Below are 14,744 nucleotides of genomic sequence, written 5' to 3'. Positions count from 1 at the left end.
ATTCTACACCCACCACTGCTGCTTCTACAATTTCAATATCCACTTCCTCCATGAAAATTGAGACAATGTGCTTATTTAATGTTTCTGTCAATGCTCCATTCTCCACTATAAGCCCTGGCTAATGATGTGCTTATAGAAAATCTTTTTATTGCCTTTTGTTGGGGAGAGGGGCAGGGGTTTGCCTATGTTCTTTCATACTCCCTCTTAGCCTTTCTGATCTTCCTTTTTGTGGTTAAGTTTCCTAACATTTTTATGAAGCAAATGAAATGTATTTTTTGAAAAATGAGTCAAACACTAATAACCTAGAATTTACAGCAACCAGAAGAAACATGGCTGGCGAAAGGTTGAAGCGACACTGTTGCTATGAAGGGAATAAAAGAACAAACTGATTTGTTTTAATAGGAAAACACCCTTCATTTTCTGCTGATAGAAAAGATCAAATTGGGAGGAGTATTTTTGTTCCCCTGGGACATGTATGAATAGCACCATTCATGAGAAGGTGATAATCAACTAAAGATGTCTTTTTATTTTAGTATGCACAGTTACTTGTGTTTAGTAATAAATTCCTTAACAATACTTCACAGTTTTGCCAAGCATGCGAGAGAACAGTATGAAAAACTTTCCAACATGCATGGAAATATGATGAAGTTGTACAATGGACTGGGAGAATACTTTGTCTTTGATCCCAAAACTGTCAGCATAGATGACTTCTTCACTGATCTCAGAAACTTCAGGTCCATGTTCCTGGTGAGTACTACAAACCAAGAGAGCATTTTGCACCACTTCAAAGATGGAATTTATTTTATACTTTTTAATATATGTACGCAACTGAATAAATATGTCTATAACATGTTAACTTTATTATCTTGAATGAAGGCTTTGTCTTTTTTAACTCATCTCAAAGGGTTTTTGAGAAGAGCTAAACAGAATTGACACAAACTGCAAAAAGTGAAAATGTAGTTCTCCTCCACAAAGATTCAAAGTCCACCTTAAAGTCAGTCTTCCATTTTGGGCCGACTTATTTTTTTCATTCCACTTCAAAAGTAATTTATTGTGCAAAGTATTTTGTGTTGCTTACATGTAATAAGGTGCAATATCAATATAATTATTATTAATCACCTTGGTCCTTATTTACACAATGGAAAGGAAAATCAAGCAAGGTGTAAAACGGGCCACGGATTCACTATCACTCGTTTTTCCCCCAGCGATAAAAGTTAACATTATCCCACCATGAGGAACAGAGATTACACGTTCATGTTCAGCAAAATGCAAAGATGATTCAAAATGTGAAAATAACACTGCGTAAGACTTTAACATTCTGTATTGACATGGTATTGGGAAAGTAATATTTCCCTGCTTGTTGGTCCCATTGATTACTAATAACATTCCACTGCAGTGATGATGAAAGATTATTCAATAAAATTGCTGTAAAGAGGTACTTACAGAGCTGGGCTGTAAACAATCCGTGGTATCATTTCTTCAAAAAGTTGCATTTTAATTAAATTCTACTGTACATAATTAAAAGAGAAAAGGCCAATAAATATTCTGATTAAGTCCTTGAGAAACATAAATCTATTTATTCCTGAGAGATACAATTACTGGTGTTATAGACTCTGCCATGGCTGACTCTGCTGTAGATGATCTTGGAATAACCATGTGCTCTATGGTGCGCTGCAGAATTTGAATGACATGCATCAGAACCCAATTTATGGGGGTTGGGAAATTTTCCACACTAGCTAAATGTGCTGAAAGTTCTTAAGCGTATTGTCCAATGCCTCCAGCGATCTTTCATGCTCAAAAACCAATCTTCTTTTAAAAGTTGGGCAAGCTGCCAATCCTAGACACTATGGGGGTTAAATTGGTTAACCCCCGAAAACGGGCGCTGGGATCGCGGTGCGCGATTAACCTGCGCCTGGTCGTTGAGATGCAGGCAGCACATAACATTTGTACTGCCTGGTATTTTCAGTGATTGCTGCAATATAGTGAAGCATGATGATGGGAACTCTGGAATTTTTAATGAGCAATAACTTGGCTGCTCAAAGTTTGCAGGACTCTTAAATTTTCAAAATATAGGATACGGGGTCTGAATGGAGTCTGAACGTCAATCAGAAATTGCACACATAAAACACAGACGCAGGTCCCGTCCTTATGTTTAAAAACTGTTGATTTATTTTAAAACATTGAATAAAGGTTGCTCACAACTACATCCCACATCCTCCAATCTGCACACCAGACCCCACCAATCTGCCGATCTGAGTTTGTATCAGGCCTGTGAGACAGCGTGCACCAAGATTCTCTGATGGTGCACTGGAGACCTTGGTGCAAGAGGTGGACAGAAGGAGGAGCATCCTATATCCGCAGGGGGGGCAAGATGCCCTCCAGACATATGCTCAAGAGGCAGTAGGGGACGAGGTCAGTGCCAAGAGCAAAGCACCACGATCATGGATGCAGTGCAGGAAGAAGTTTGATGCTTTGACATGAGTGGTCAAAGTGAGTGAGGTCAACTGTCAAGTGGCGTCTCCTACAGTTGCACCACTAGGCTCATCCACTGCTCCATGCACTACACCCCCATCACCCGCATACCAACAAACTCTTTCAATCAGTACTCAGCCCTTCCAATCAGATGCTTCATCTCACCCTCACACAGTACCATTGTTGCATGCTGCACACCCACAACTCATAGGTCACACATGCTGGCAGCTATTCCACCATGACAGCCACATCACCCAAATATCTTGCAGGGTACTCACCGACACACATCCTACTATCATGCAGGAGAAGGTGGCACGTAACAGGAGGCAGCAAGTGGCAGTGGCTCCATGGAATATGAACCTGCTGTCCTCTCTCAGGATGATAGCATTCCTGTCCCACTCCTGCCACTCTGCCAGTGCCCTTGCTGTTGCCTGTTAGCTAGCCAGCCCACTCCCTGTAGAGTATTGAAATTTTATTATCGGAACATAGGAAGATAGGAACCAGGAGTAGGCCCTTTAGCCCCTCGAGCCTGTTCCGCCATTTAGTGAGATCATGGCTGATCCGTGACCTAACTCCATATACCCACCTTAGCCCCAAATCCCTTATTGACTTTGGTTAACACAAATTATCAATCTCAGATTTAAAATTAACAATTGAGCTAGCATCAACTGCCATTTGCGGAACAGCGTTCCAAACTTCTACCACCCTTTGCGTGTAGAAGCGTTTCCTAACTTCACTCCTGCAAATCCTGGCTCTAATTTTGTCCCCTCATCCTAGTATTCAAGTACAGGAGACCTCTAAAAACAGGTACACATGCATCAGCAGCCAGAAGCAATAATCCAGCAACCTGTAACTCCTGTATGATCCCATTAAATAGCGTTGGTGAGGGGCCTCCACGCCGTTTAAGACCTGTTCAGCTGTGCAAGGTTAAGACCGTGCATTGGCTGGAGCGTTGAGTTCCAATATAGCAGTGGTCCCTTTAAATCAATATAGCACACTGATATAGGTCATAATCTCCCTACTGTACATGCTGCCGGCGTTCATTAGGTGCATGTGCGCAAACGCCTTTACCAATATGGCGTCCTGCGCACGTCATGCCAGAAGTGTGCGCATGCATCTCAGACGCCATTTTCGGGACTTAGGAGTCCGCATAGCGCCTACACAACGGGCGCAATCTGGCCCAATTTAGTCTCCTACTTGTGCCTACAGTTTTCCGACGTTATGATAGACTGAACCCAGAAACTCGGTCAGCTACACTCTGCTTCAAGTGGGCAGGCACTAATCCTGCCACGCCCCCTGGTTCTGCACCAGCAAACAAAATTCAGCCTCGATTGGTCCACGTTTTATGAATTCCAGATTTGTATATTTGATATACTTCCATGGTTTCTATATTACTTAAGAGTTTCATTGTTTAGGAAATAAGAAAAAATACCATGAAGCCTTCACATTTGAATTGAAGCATTGTGTATTATGTTAAAATGATTGTGTAGATTGTTTGGTGTTTATCTTGAAGAAAATCAGTTTAGTATTCTGCGGATGAGCGCACCACATTGTGTGATACTAAGCCATACAGACTAGGAAGACCCAAGACAGCTATTGGGTGCACTACACATGTTTTCAGTGTATGCTGCTCATATGACAGTAACTTACCTCCCCTCCCCCCCCACCCCCCCTCCCATCCATCTTGAAAGTTCACATCTGTAAACATTAGTTGTGATTCCTCACTCACAAGATCAGGTAGCCCACATCATTTATTATGTAGGTGGCCCATGCTACTTGGGAATGCACCAGTGCCTATGCAGACATGTCCTACATTATTCACTATCTTCTGGAGAAAAAGTGGAGAAAATGGTAAGGGAGAGGGAAGGAGCAAGTTTAGTTTCCCTGGACTAGATTGCAATATACCCCTGCTGAAAACCACAAACCAAGATGTTTAACAAAAAAGATCAGTAAAATTGAAATTTTTATTTACTCTGTGGAATTCCTTTTTAAAATTCGGTCTTACACTTGCACTGCTCGTCAATTTTCTGTGGATTGAAAATAGCTCACAGTCTTGAGCTCTTCTCAGTTAGTAGAAAACTGATCCATATTATGTGGTGCCCTGTACATACATTTTGAGTGCACGTGTGTAGAACTCTGTCAGTCTTTTTCCCCTTACTTTCTCTGGAAGTATAATTATGTTCTTACTCACACTGCTGCATAAACACCGGAGGTGTTGCACTGGCAAGTGCCGTTTAATGGCACAGCATAAAAGGTATTAATATCCCAAAAGCTTCCCTTGTGGAATATTCTGGCTTGTGGTACATGGTGAAAAAACAAAAAAATCTTAATTTTAATTAGAGGTGAGCTCTTTTTGTGTACTGGCGACAGCATGCTCCAGTTTAAAATGTTAACAAAACCACTTGGCCTCAGGACAGCTGGATTATAGTTGCTTTTTTTTACACGGCTTACCCATTTTGGCAGTGCTTATCTCTGGTAATATTCGTCGGAGTCACTACCAACATGTTAACTACAATTGTTCATGCTGAATAATACTGTCAATAGGCAATACTATAGAAATAGAAGTCAATAGAAATTACTCTCCACAGAAGCTCATGAGCAGTGGAAAAAGAACACGTCTAAGTTGATGAAAATTTATTAATTAGAAATCCATTTCTGATGTCCAAGGTATTTTTTCCTGGAATAGATTCAGTGATCCAGTATTACTATCATCTTGTGCTATCAATTAATTTAAAATACAAAATTGTACCAGCTATATTCAATTAGCTGCAAAGCTCATTGTAAATACTACTTCTGCAATGCCAGCTGATCTCTATCCACTCAAAGCATCGGCTGCAAATCCCAGTTGTACAGAATCAGCCTTTCAGTTGTATTTGACATTTCTTTCTTCTCTTTGCAATAATTTATTTATATGAACTACCGTAAAGGTGCATTTTGCTGAGAAACCATATATGATCGACAACAGGAAACCAATAGGGACAACTGTTATTTCAGAAATTCTCCAAATGCTTTTGATTAGGGTACAACAAAAGTTTGCCTTGCTTATGACATTGATTATTTTTTGTAAAAAGTTGAAGTCCTTGTCATTCAACCTAATGGATTCTGAATGCATTGCATTTCATATGCAAGTCCCCTCAGGACAAAAATGTCTTCTTTATAATACACTTCTTTAGTGCAGCCAGTAAAATGTATTTATAAGAAGAAAAAGAAGCACTGCAAACAACAAAGCTTTTTAAACAGCATTTGAAATTTGCTTCAACCCTGAGCAAATTGACATTTTAAATAATTTGCCAGCAGTTTTGTTTTCTGATTGTAGTTACCTGACAGGAAAAATTATAGAACCATGAGAGGAGCCATGCTGACACAGCACTTTAAAAAAAAAACTTTTTCTTCATTTAATTTACACTACAGTCAAGTGCACGAGTAACAGAACTAATGGAATGGGTTAGCCTTGATGTTTTAAAAGTCTAAGCTGTACTGCATTGCAATTATAGCTCTTTGTATGCCCCATTATAATTGAGTTAAAAGAAATAGGGGGTTAAATTGGTTTACCCCCGAAAACGGGCGCAGGCATCGCATTGCACAATTAACCTGTACCGGTCGACCCGTTGCAGGTAGGACAAGACATTTGTGCTACTACAGAACTTACCTCGGGCATGCGAAAAATCCAGGCTTAGTCACTACGATTCCACGTTGTCTCTCTGACAGCCTGCCAGAATCTCTTAAAGGTAGCTGGTACCTGTATCTGCTAAAAATAACAGTCTGCTGTCTGCATAGAGTCTGAACGGATCAGACATTGCACACGTAAAACACAGATGCAGGTCCTGTCCCTATGTTTACAAGCTGATGAGTTATGTTAAAACATTGAATAAAGGTTACACACTACTAGATTCTACATCCTCTAATCTGCACGCCAGACCTCACCAACCTGCCGGTCCGATTTGGTGCCAGGCTTGTGAGAGTGCATGCACCAATGTTCCCTTCTGATGCACTAGAGGCCTTGGTGCAAGAGGTGGATAGAAGGAGGGGCATCCTATATCTGCATTGGAGCGGGGGGGAGGCGCGGCGGCAAGAGGCCCTCCAAAAGGCTGTGGGAGGCAGCAGGGGACGCAGTCAATACCAGAAGCATAGCACCACGAACATGGATGCAGTGCAGGAAGAAGTTCAATGTTTTGGCATGAGTAGTCAATGTGAGTGAAGTTAACTGTCAAGTGGCGTCTCCGACCAACTGTACCACCAGCCGCATCCACTGCTCCACACACTACACCCCTCCCCCCCCCCCCCCCCCCCCATCACCCACCTACCAACAAACACTTCCAATCAGTACGCAACTCTTCCAATCAGATGCTTCCTCTCACCCTTACACATAAACATTGTTGCAAGCCGCACAACCACATCTCACAGGTCACACACACTGGCAGCTATTCACCCATGACAGGCACATCATCCAGACACACGTCCTGCTTTCTTGCAAGAGAATGTGGCGCATATCAGGAGGCAGCAAGTGACAGTGGAATTTAGCCCCTCGAGCCTGTTCAATGAGATCATGCTGGACCTGTGACCTAACTGCATATACCCCCATATCCCTTAATACCATTGGTTCACAGAAATCTATCAATCTCAAATTTAAAATTCACAAGTGAGCTAGCATCAACTGCCATCTGCAGAAGAGCGTTCCAAACTTCTCCCATCCTTTGCGTGTAGAAGCGTTTACTAATTTCACTCCTGCATGTTCTGGCTCTAAATTTTAGGCTATGTACCCTTGTCCTAGTATTCAACTGTAGGAGACCTCTTTCATACTAGTATCAAGCTTTCTCTAAACAAATCTGGCCCAAAAAACTCAATAAAAGTTGAAATTATGAAACAAATGCCAGTAATTAGCACTGTGACATACAGATTTATGAATATATTGCAAATGTATGAATTCATTATCGTAAACATTTATGTCTACTTTGGGAGCAGAGTCACAGGAAAGGTAGATTCAAGCTTGGACCTTGAAAAGTTAATTTTTGTCCTTTGCCTTTATCCCTCCAAGAAAATGCATTACTGTGCTCACTTAAATGGTTCCTAAAGGCACTCAGTACATGGGGGGAAGAAAACTTTAGTGGGAACACTTTTTGTTTAAAACACTCAACTCGTTTTATCGAATAAAATAACACGTATAACAGAAATGTGTTTGACATTTGATTAAAACATCAGTTTTATTGCTTGATTCATACTCCAGTGACATAACCAGATCACGTATCAGGGAGGGAAACCCTACTCCGGGCTCCCCATGATGCCAAGAATTTAATGTTTCTCCTAAAACTTGTGGGAATAAAAGATATATTATCTATTAATAGGGGGATCAAGAAGTATTCCCCTCAGCTTTCCATACCCTTTAATTATTTGTGTGGCTTCAATACTCACTGGCCTAAAGCTAATTACATTCATCTCCTTTTCTGAGAAAACATTGTTTCATCGTCTCTTCATATTTCATTAGTATGGAGGTTAAGTGTAATTAAAATGAACATTCTGCCACCTCTCCCATACCTCTTCCAAAGGCCAATATAATTTATTTGGAACAAAAAATCTTTGCATAAGATTGTGGAAACTGCAACTCCAACAAAACTCAGAGGTTTCAGCATATCTCATTACGGTTATTATCAGGATGCCAAGTTACAGTATGTAACACTTGGGTCCCTTGATCTTGACGTTTCTGCCTTTTGGCTTCAGATTAAATCCCAATAATGTCACCACCTGCTGTTGATCCATTTTCCAGTTCTAAACCATCTAGGGTTTGGAGCCAGGCCTATTTAATTTGGCAAGATATCTGTTACTATTTCAACATCCAAAGAAACTCTTCATTATGTCCCTAACCCAAATCCAAGCTAACACTAGAGGTATACACGAGAAGGAAGACAGTTTGTTCTATGAAACGATAGGAAAAGTACGTGTAAACAAAGTTTTTTTTAATAGGCGACTTCAATCAACCTAATATAGATTGGGAAAACCCAAGTGGTTGAGAACCAGAGTTAGTAAATGTAATACATGACTGCTTCATGACCCCGCAAATCGAAGAAGCCACAAAAGGTAGTGCTCATTTTAACCTGAATTTCTGGCATTGTTGGGGGACAGTAACCACAGAATGGTTAAGTTTAACATGGTCTGGGACTCAGAAATACCAAAAACTAGGATCTAGGTATATATCTTTAAAAGGGCTAATTTCAAACAAATAAGGGTAAAATGTAAGCAATTTGATTGGGAGAGATTTTTCAACAACATGTCAATAGAGGACAAGTGGAACATCTTTAAAAGCATAATGTTGAGCATGCAAGATGATACACACCTAATACCAGCAACCTCAAACAAAACAGGCTTGACTCTAAATCGATTAATGAACATATTTGAAATAAAGAAGAAAAATGACCTCTACAAATCCTAAAGGGGAAAGGGGTACACTGGGAAGAATATAAGAACATGCAAAAACATGTTAAATGATAATAAGAGGAGCAAAATGACCTAGAAAAAGCATAGCTGCAGATGCAAAGCATAACAAGAAGTTCTTTCAGTACTTCGACAGTAAAAGTGCAGTCAGAGAAGAGGTGGGAGCCATAAAACAACCACAACAACTTGCATTTATATAGCACCTTTAACATAGTAAAGCATCCCAAGATGCTTCACAGGACCATTATCAGACAAAATTTGACACCAAGCCACATAAGGAGATATTTAGACAGATGATCAAATGCTTGGTCCAAGAGGTAGGTTTTAAGGAGCACCTTAAAGGAGAAGAGGTGGGTTGGGAGGCGGACAGGGTTAGGGAGTGAATTCCAGGGCTTAGGACCCAGACAGCTGAAGGCAAGGCCGCCAATGGTGGGGAGAAGGAAACCGGGGATGTACAAAAGGCCCGAGTTGGGGGAATGCAGAATTTTTAGAGGTTTGTAGGGCAGGAGGAGCTTACAGAGATAGGGAGGGCCAAGGCCATGGAGGGATTTGAACACAAGGGTGATAATTTTAAATTTGAGGTGTTGCTGGACCTGGAACCAATGTAGGTCAGTGAGCACAGGGGTGATAGGTGAACGGGACTTGCAAATAGGCTTGTAACAGAGGATGAGCACAAGACAGTAAGCATTATGAAGGATTACTTTCTTCCAAGTATTCACAAGGGAAGAAATTAATTATCATAATGCCCTCCCCCCAAACAGCATTGGCCCAGGCAAAATTAATGACTTTGATATAAATGAGATGGAAGTCTTCGGCTAAAAGGACTCAAAAAGGAGCATTGATGGCATTTACCTGAGTGCCACTGGAGACCAGGGAGGAAATTTGTGAAGCATTGGCAATCATTATGAAGAAGTCACTGGATACTGGGGAGGTATTAGTCGTTTGGAACCAGGCCAGCCTGCTGACAATATTGAAAAGGGTGACAAATCATACACAGGCAGTCACAGAACAATCAGTCTAACTTCAGTCCCACGTAAAGTAATGAAATTAATTTGAGGTGTAAATTTGAATATTACCTGCACAATAATAATTTAGCAAACAGCGATCAACAAGGGCACGGAATTTGCTCCAAAAATAAAGGAGGGCTGAACAGCGCTCACCGTTAAGTGCAAATGGAAGGGCAACTCTCGCGAGTGCACATGCACAGTCAAACATGCAAATCTCTAAGGGATTTCCTGCTTGTTTGAAAGTTGTGCAGGAAGGACAGCTCACTGGTGAAATGAATGGACCAGCGCGAAGTTGCTGGACTCCCCAGCTGGAAATGAACTAATCTGCACAGAAAAAGATATACAGGGTTTTTTTGGGCGTAAACTAACTTTTAACAGCATAGTAAGCCTTAATGACTGCCAAACAACCTCTCTGGCACTGAAAATTATCTTTTAAAAATGTGGAGTCTCATTCCTTCCGATTTTAATTGTTGTTGAAGATTTTTTAAGTGTTTTAATTTTTATTTTTTTTACTTTTTATCTCTGTCTTTTAATTCGATTTTTCTTACCTTCTATTTATTTTGATTTCTCTAACTGATTTTACATTGAATTTACTGTTGTAGCTTTCACTTCCTGGTTCTGACTCTGTGTAGCTTATCAGGGATGCTTCAAAATGATTGATTGAGGGGAGAAAGGGATCCTTTCCCTCCTCTAACAGCTCACAGGAGCCCGGGAGAGAACGCTGCACTTTTTTGCAGCTCACCGTTGAAGCAAGTTGCCGCCCAATAATTTGTGGGTGAGTTTATAACTAACGAGCAGCGGGCGACGTTTGCTCGCCGCTCAGAGCAAATTCCGAGCCATGGATTCAATAGGGGATAATCCCACCTGCCAATCTGTTTGACTTCTTTGAGAGCATGACATCCTCAGAGAACTGTGGTTACCCCTGCAACGTTTTGTACTACACTTCCAGAAGCATTTGACAAAGTTCCACATGCAAGGCTATTTGTTAACGTCAAAACTGTGGAGATTTAGGGTCAAAATCTGGATATGGACAACAAATTAGCTGAATGGTAGAAAACAATAGGTACTTGTTCAAGCAGTTTCTTTGCCCCAGGGATCAGTGTTGAGACCACTGCAGTTTCTAATTTACATCAGTGACTTGGACTCAGAAACCAAAAGCAAACTGGTGAAATGTGCAAATGATACCAAATTAGGAGGATCAGCAGAATATGAGCAGGCAGCTCAGAAATTACAGAATGACCTGGATAAAATATGTAAATAGGGAGAACAATGGCAGACAGAAGTTAAAACAGACAAATGTCATGTACTGCATATAGGAAGAAAACTGGGCAATACATGTCCTCCATGAATGAGAGTGAAATACTAAGAATGAAATAGAAAATGAACTGGGGATCTTAGTAGATGCTACGCTCAACATGTCTAACCAGTGTAGAGCATCAATCCACAAAGCCAATAGGATGTTGAACCATATTGTCAAAACAGCAGAGTACAAGTCAGAGGAAGTTATGTTGACCAGGAACTTAACTGGACCAGCCATATAAATACTGTGGCTACAAGAGCAGTTCAGAGGCTGGGTATTCTGTGGTGAGTGACTCACCTCCTGACTCCCCAAAGCCTTTCCACCATCTACAAGGCACAAGTCAGGAGTGTGATGGAATACTCTCCACTTGCCTGGATGAGTGCAGCTCCAACAACACTCAAGAAGCTCAACACCATCCAGGACAAAGCAGCTCGCTTGATTGGCACCCCATCCACCACCTTAAACATTCACTCCGTTCACCACCAGCGCACCGTGGCTGCAGTGTGTACCATCTACGAGATGCACTGCAGCAACTTGCCAAGGCTTCTTCGACAGCACCTCCCAAACCGGCGACCTCTACCATTTAGAAGGACAAGGGCAGCAGGCACAGGGGAACAACACCACCTACACATTCCCCTCCAAGTCACACACCATCCTGACTTGGAACCATATTGTCGTTCCTTTATCATCTCTGGGTCAAAATCCTGGAACTCCCTTCCTAACAGCACTGTGGGAGAACCTTCACCACACGGACTGCAGCGGTTCAGAAAGGCGGCTCACCACCACCTCCTCGAGAGCAGTTCGGGATGGGCAATAAATGCTGGCCTTGCCAGCGACGCCCACATCCCATGAACGAATATATTTTTAAAAATCCAACAATATAGTGCACTGATTAGGTAATATGAGTCATGGGGAAAGAAAGGAGGATCCTGGGCTTTTCCATCTTGAAAGGACACATTTTAGAAATGATCTTTAAAGACACATACAAGATTGTAAATGGTATGCAAAGGATAAATCCAGAAAATTATTTTAAATTAAACTGCAATAGTAGGACAATAAGGCTGCAGGTTCTAACTAGTAAAATAGTGTGGTAGCCTAATGGTTCGGGTACTGGACTGGCAACCCAGAAGTCATAAATTCAAATTCCTCCATTCAATAAATTTGGTACTCTATGGACGAGCATCAGATGATCTTGAAAGATGCCCTTAGGGTATCTAGGGGTGGGCAATAAATGCTGCTTTGCCAATGTTGCACACATCTCAAGAATAAATTTAGGACTGGTATTGGTAATTCTTCCTCTCACAAAGAGTGATCAATATATAGAATGGACTCCTAGATAGAATAGTGCAGTGGAAAACCATGGAATTATTGCACTAATTGGATACAGACTTTTAATATAATTCTGACTGGATGACTAAGATGGGCCAAATGGCCTTCCTCATCCATAATTATCTTGTGACCTGGTTGGCGGATCTGGCATAGAAACCATGTTAGATTTTTAATGCAAAAGTGGCACTGGAACTTTCAAATGATTAATCCTTGCATTATTTTAATTGTGAGAGTCCATTTGATCAGTGGACTAAGGGTTACTGTGAGGAGGTTGGTATTTAAATATCAGCTGTAGTTTACCGCTCAAACCCTGAAGTTGTTTAGCATTTAAATCGATCAATTTAGTTATCATATACAACAAGATTTTTTAGCAAAACAGCTAGTTTCCCTCACGGGCTAGCAATGATTTTGTTGCTCACCGAGACAGTTTGCATCACAGCTCTTTAAATTAACCGCACAACTGACCTGCTGCTGATACGTGTCAAGCAGGTTGGTCATGCTTGGGAATAAGCATCTGCTTATTATGAGAGAACAGCAAAGAAACCATAATTGAAAAAGATTGTCCTTTATGCCTACACGGTTAATTTTATGAGGTAATTTTACCTGGGAGCCGTGAGTTTGTGAAAGTAGTATTTTCAACTGAAATCCCACATGCATTTCTCCTTTTCTGCATTCTACATTAGTAATTGCTCTTCCATATACAACAGTCTGAGATATTACACTTATATGGTTTTGGTTCCTAAAATACAGAGACTTTAAATGCCACTGTTGAAATTTGAACTGTCTGCAATTGAATCATTTCAGCACATTATGTGGAAGTTTGCAGGTATTAATTAAAGCATCAGGTTATTGATATGTGGTATTTGCATTATTGTTATAATTTAATGAAAGCTACAGCTCAGCTCTTACCATAATACTGCTTCATTTTCTTCGCCTAGCTCCCAAACGCTACGATATAACAAATATCTATTGTAGCCCTGTTTTATTTCCAAATGTAGGACAAAGCTCTGATGTGTCCTGAATTTCCATTTGAATAGCGACAGTAATTTTTTAAAAAACTACTTGATTCTGAACTAGTCATTTGCAACTTTTACAGAACTAATGACAGCCAGTCATATTATACCTCTCTGTGCTTCCAGTACACCCCAGTGACTGTACCCAGCATCTCGTCGATGTCAAACTCACCTGCTGTGTCTTCTACCATTGTTTGAACCCTCCATATTTGGTGTTTTGAGAGGCCTAAGGATTTCAGTTTGCCTGAAGACTCTAGTAACTCTTAAACTTTTAAATCTAGATTCAAATTGTTTTTACATAATAATCTGCAAGGGACGGTGCTTACGAGAAAATGTGGAAGAATAAGGAAAGAGAGGGAAAATTTAGTCTTTCCTATATCAGTGATAGGACCAAACGGAGCAGGTTTCCAAAAATGGAAATATAGGTGTTGCAGGAATTAGAACAAGTAAACCAAACAGAGGGATTATGTATTAAATGGAAAATTCCTAGAATAGACTGATCACAAAGGAATTAAAGGGTTATTGTCGGCTAATCTCTGAAACAATTAGCCCAATGCTTTGCTGCAGTAAAAAAAGGAAGTAAGTTGCATTAGTAGAAGATAGAGTACAAACTAAAATTGAAATAAATGAATTCATACTTATGTTAAAATAGCAAACTGAGGAATGTCATACAAACACATCAAGGGTTCATCCATTAATATCACTAACAGTAATTTCTAGCCTCAAAAAAGTTTTTATTACATGGGTAACTGTTGAGACCTAAGCTGTCATGCTGTTTGAAGTTCTGGTCACCTGATCAGAGGAAGGTTTGATGGGCTACAGAGGTGAAAAACAAAGATTATTCAGTCATACAAGGAAGGTTAAGGAAAGTAGGCTTGTTTCTTTGGATGAAAGGTTATTTCCGTATGACCAGTTTGAAGTTCACAAGATTCTGAAGAGAATTGACAAAGTTAGTCGAGGCACATTGTAAGTTGTGGTGAAAGGTCCAAATGTCAAGAGAGAGATGTTTTAAAAACTAGGAGTAATAAAGTTGGGGAGAACTTTTCACCCAATAGAATACAAAGAAAGCCCTTTGAAGACAACATTATAAATTGTTTCAAAAGTCAATTAGCTACCTTTCTGCAAGGAGAAAGGAATGATGGATACTGCGAGAAGATGGGCTTGATCTATCAAAAAGGGATGAGGCCTGTTGGACAT

General features: G+C 40.6%; 1 protein-coding gene across 5 annotated transcripts in view; it reads left to right on the top strand.

The window, feature by feature from the left end:
* The window catches only part of diaph2 (diaphanous-related formin 2), a 705,669-nt gene that overhangs the window by 574,887 nt on the left and 116,038 nt on the right, over positions 1 to 14,744 (top strand). For all 5 annotated transcript variants that reach the window (XM_067996883.1, XM_067996882.1, XM_067996884.1 and 2 more), the window contains one exon: positions 584 to 747. In XM_067996883.1, coding sequence (XP_067852984.1) covers positions 584 to 747 — 164 coding nt within the window. The remainder of the gene's footprint in view (positions 1 to 583; positions 748 to 14,744) is intronic.

Source organism: Heptranchias perlo, chromosome 15 (genome assembly GCF_035084215.1).
Source record: "Heptranchias perlo isolate sHepPer1 chromosome 15, sHepPer1.hap1, whole genome shotgun sequence".
NCBI classification, from domain to species: domain Eukaryota; kingdom Metazoa; phylum Chordata; class Chondrichthyes; order Hexanchiformes; family Hexanchidae; genus Heptranchias; species Heptranchias perlo.
The sequence above is the reverse complement of the archived record's forward strand: the minus strand, read 5'-3'. Positions and strand labels throughout refer to the sequence as shown.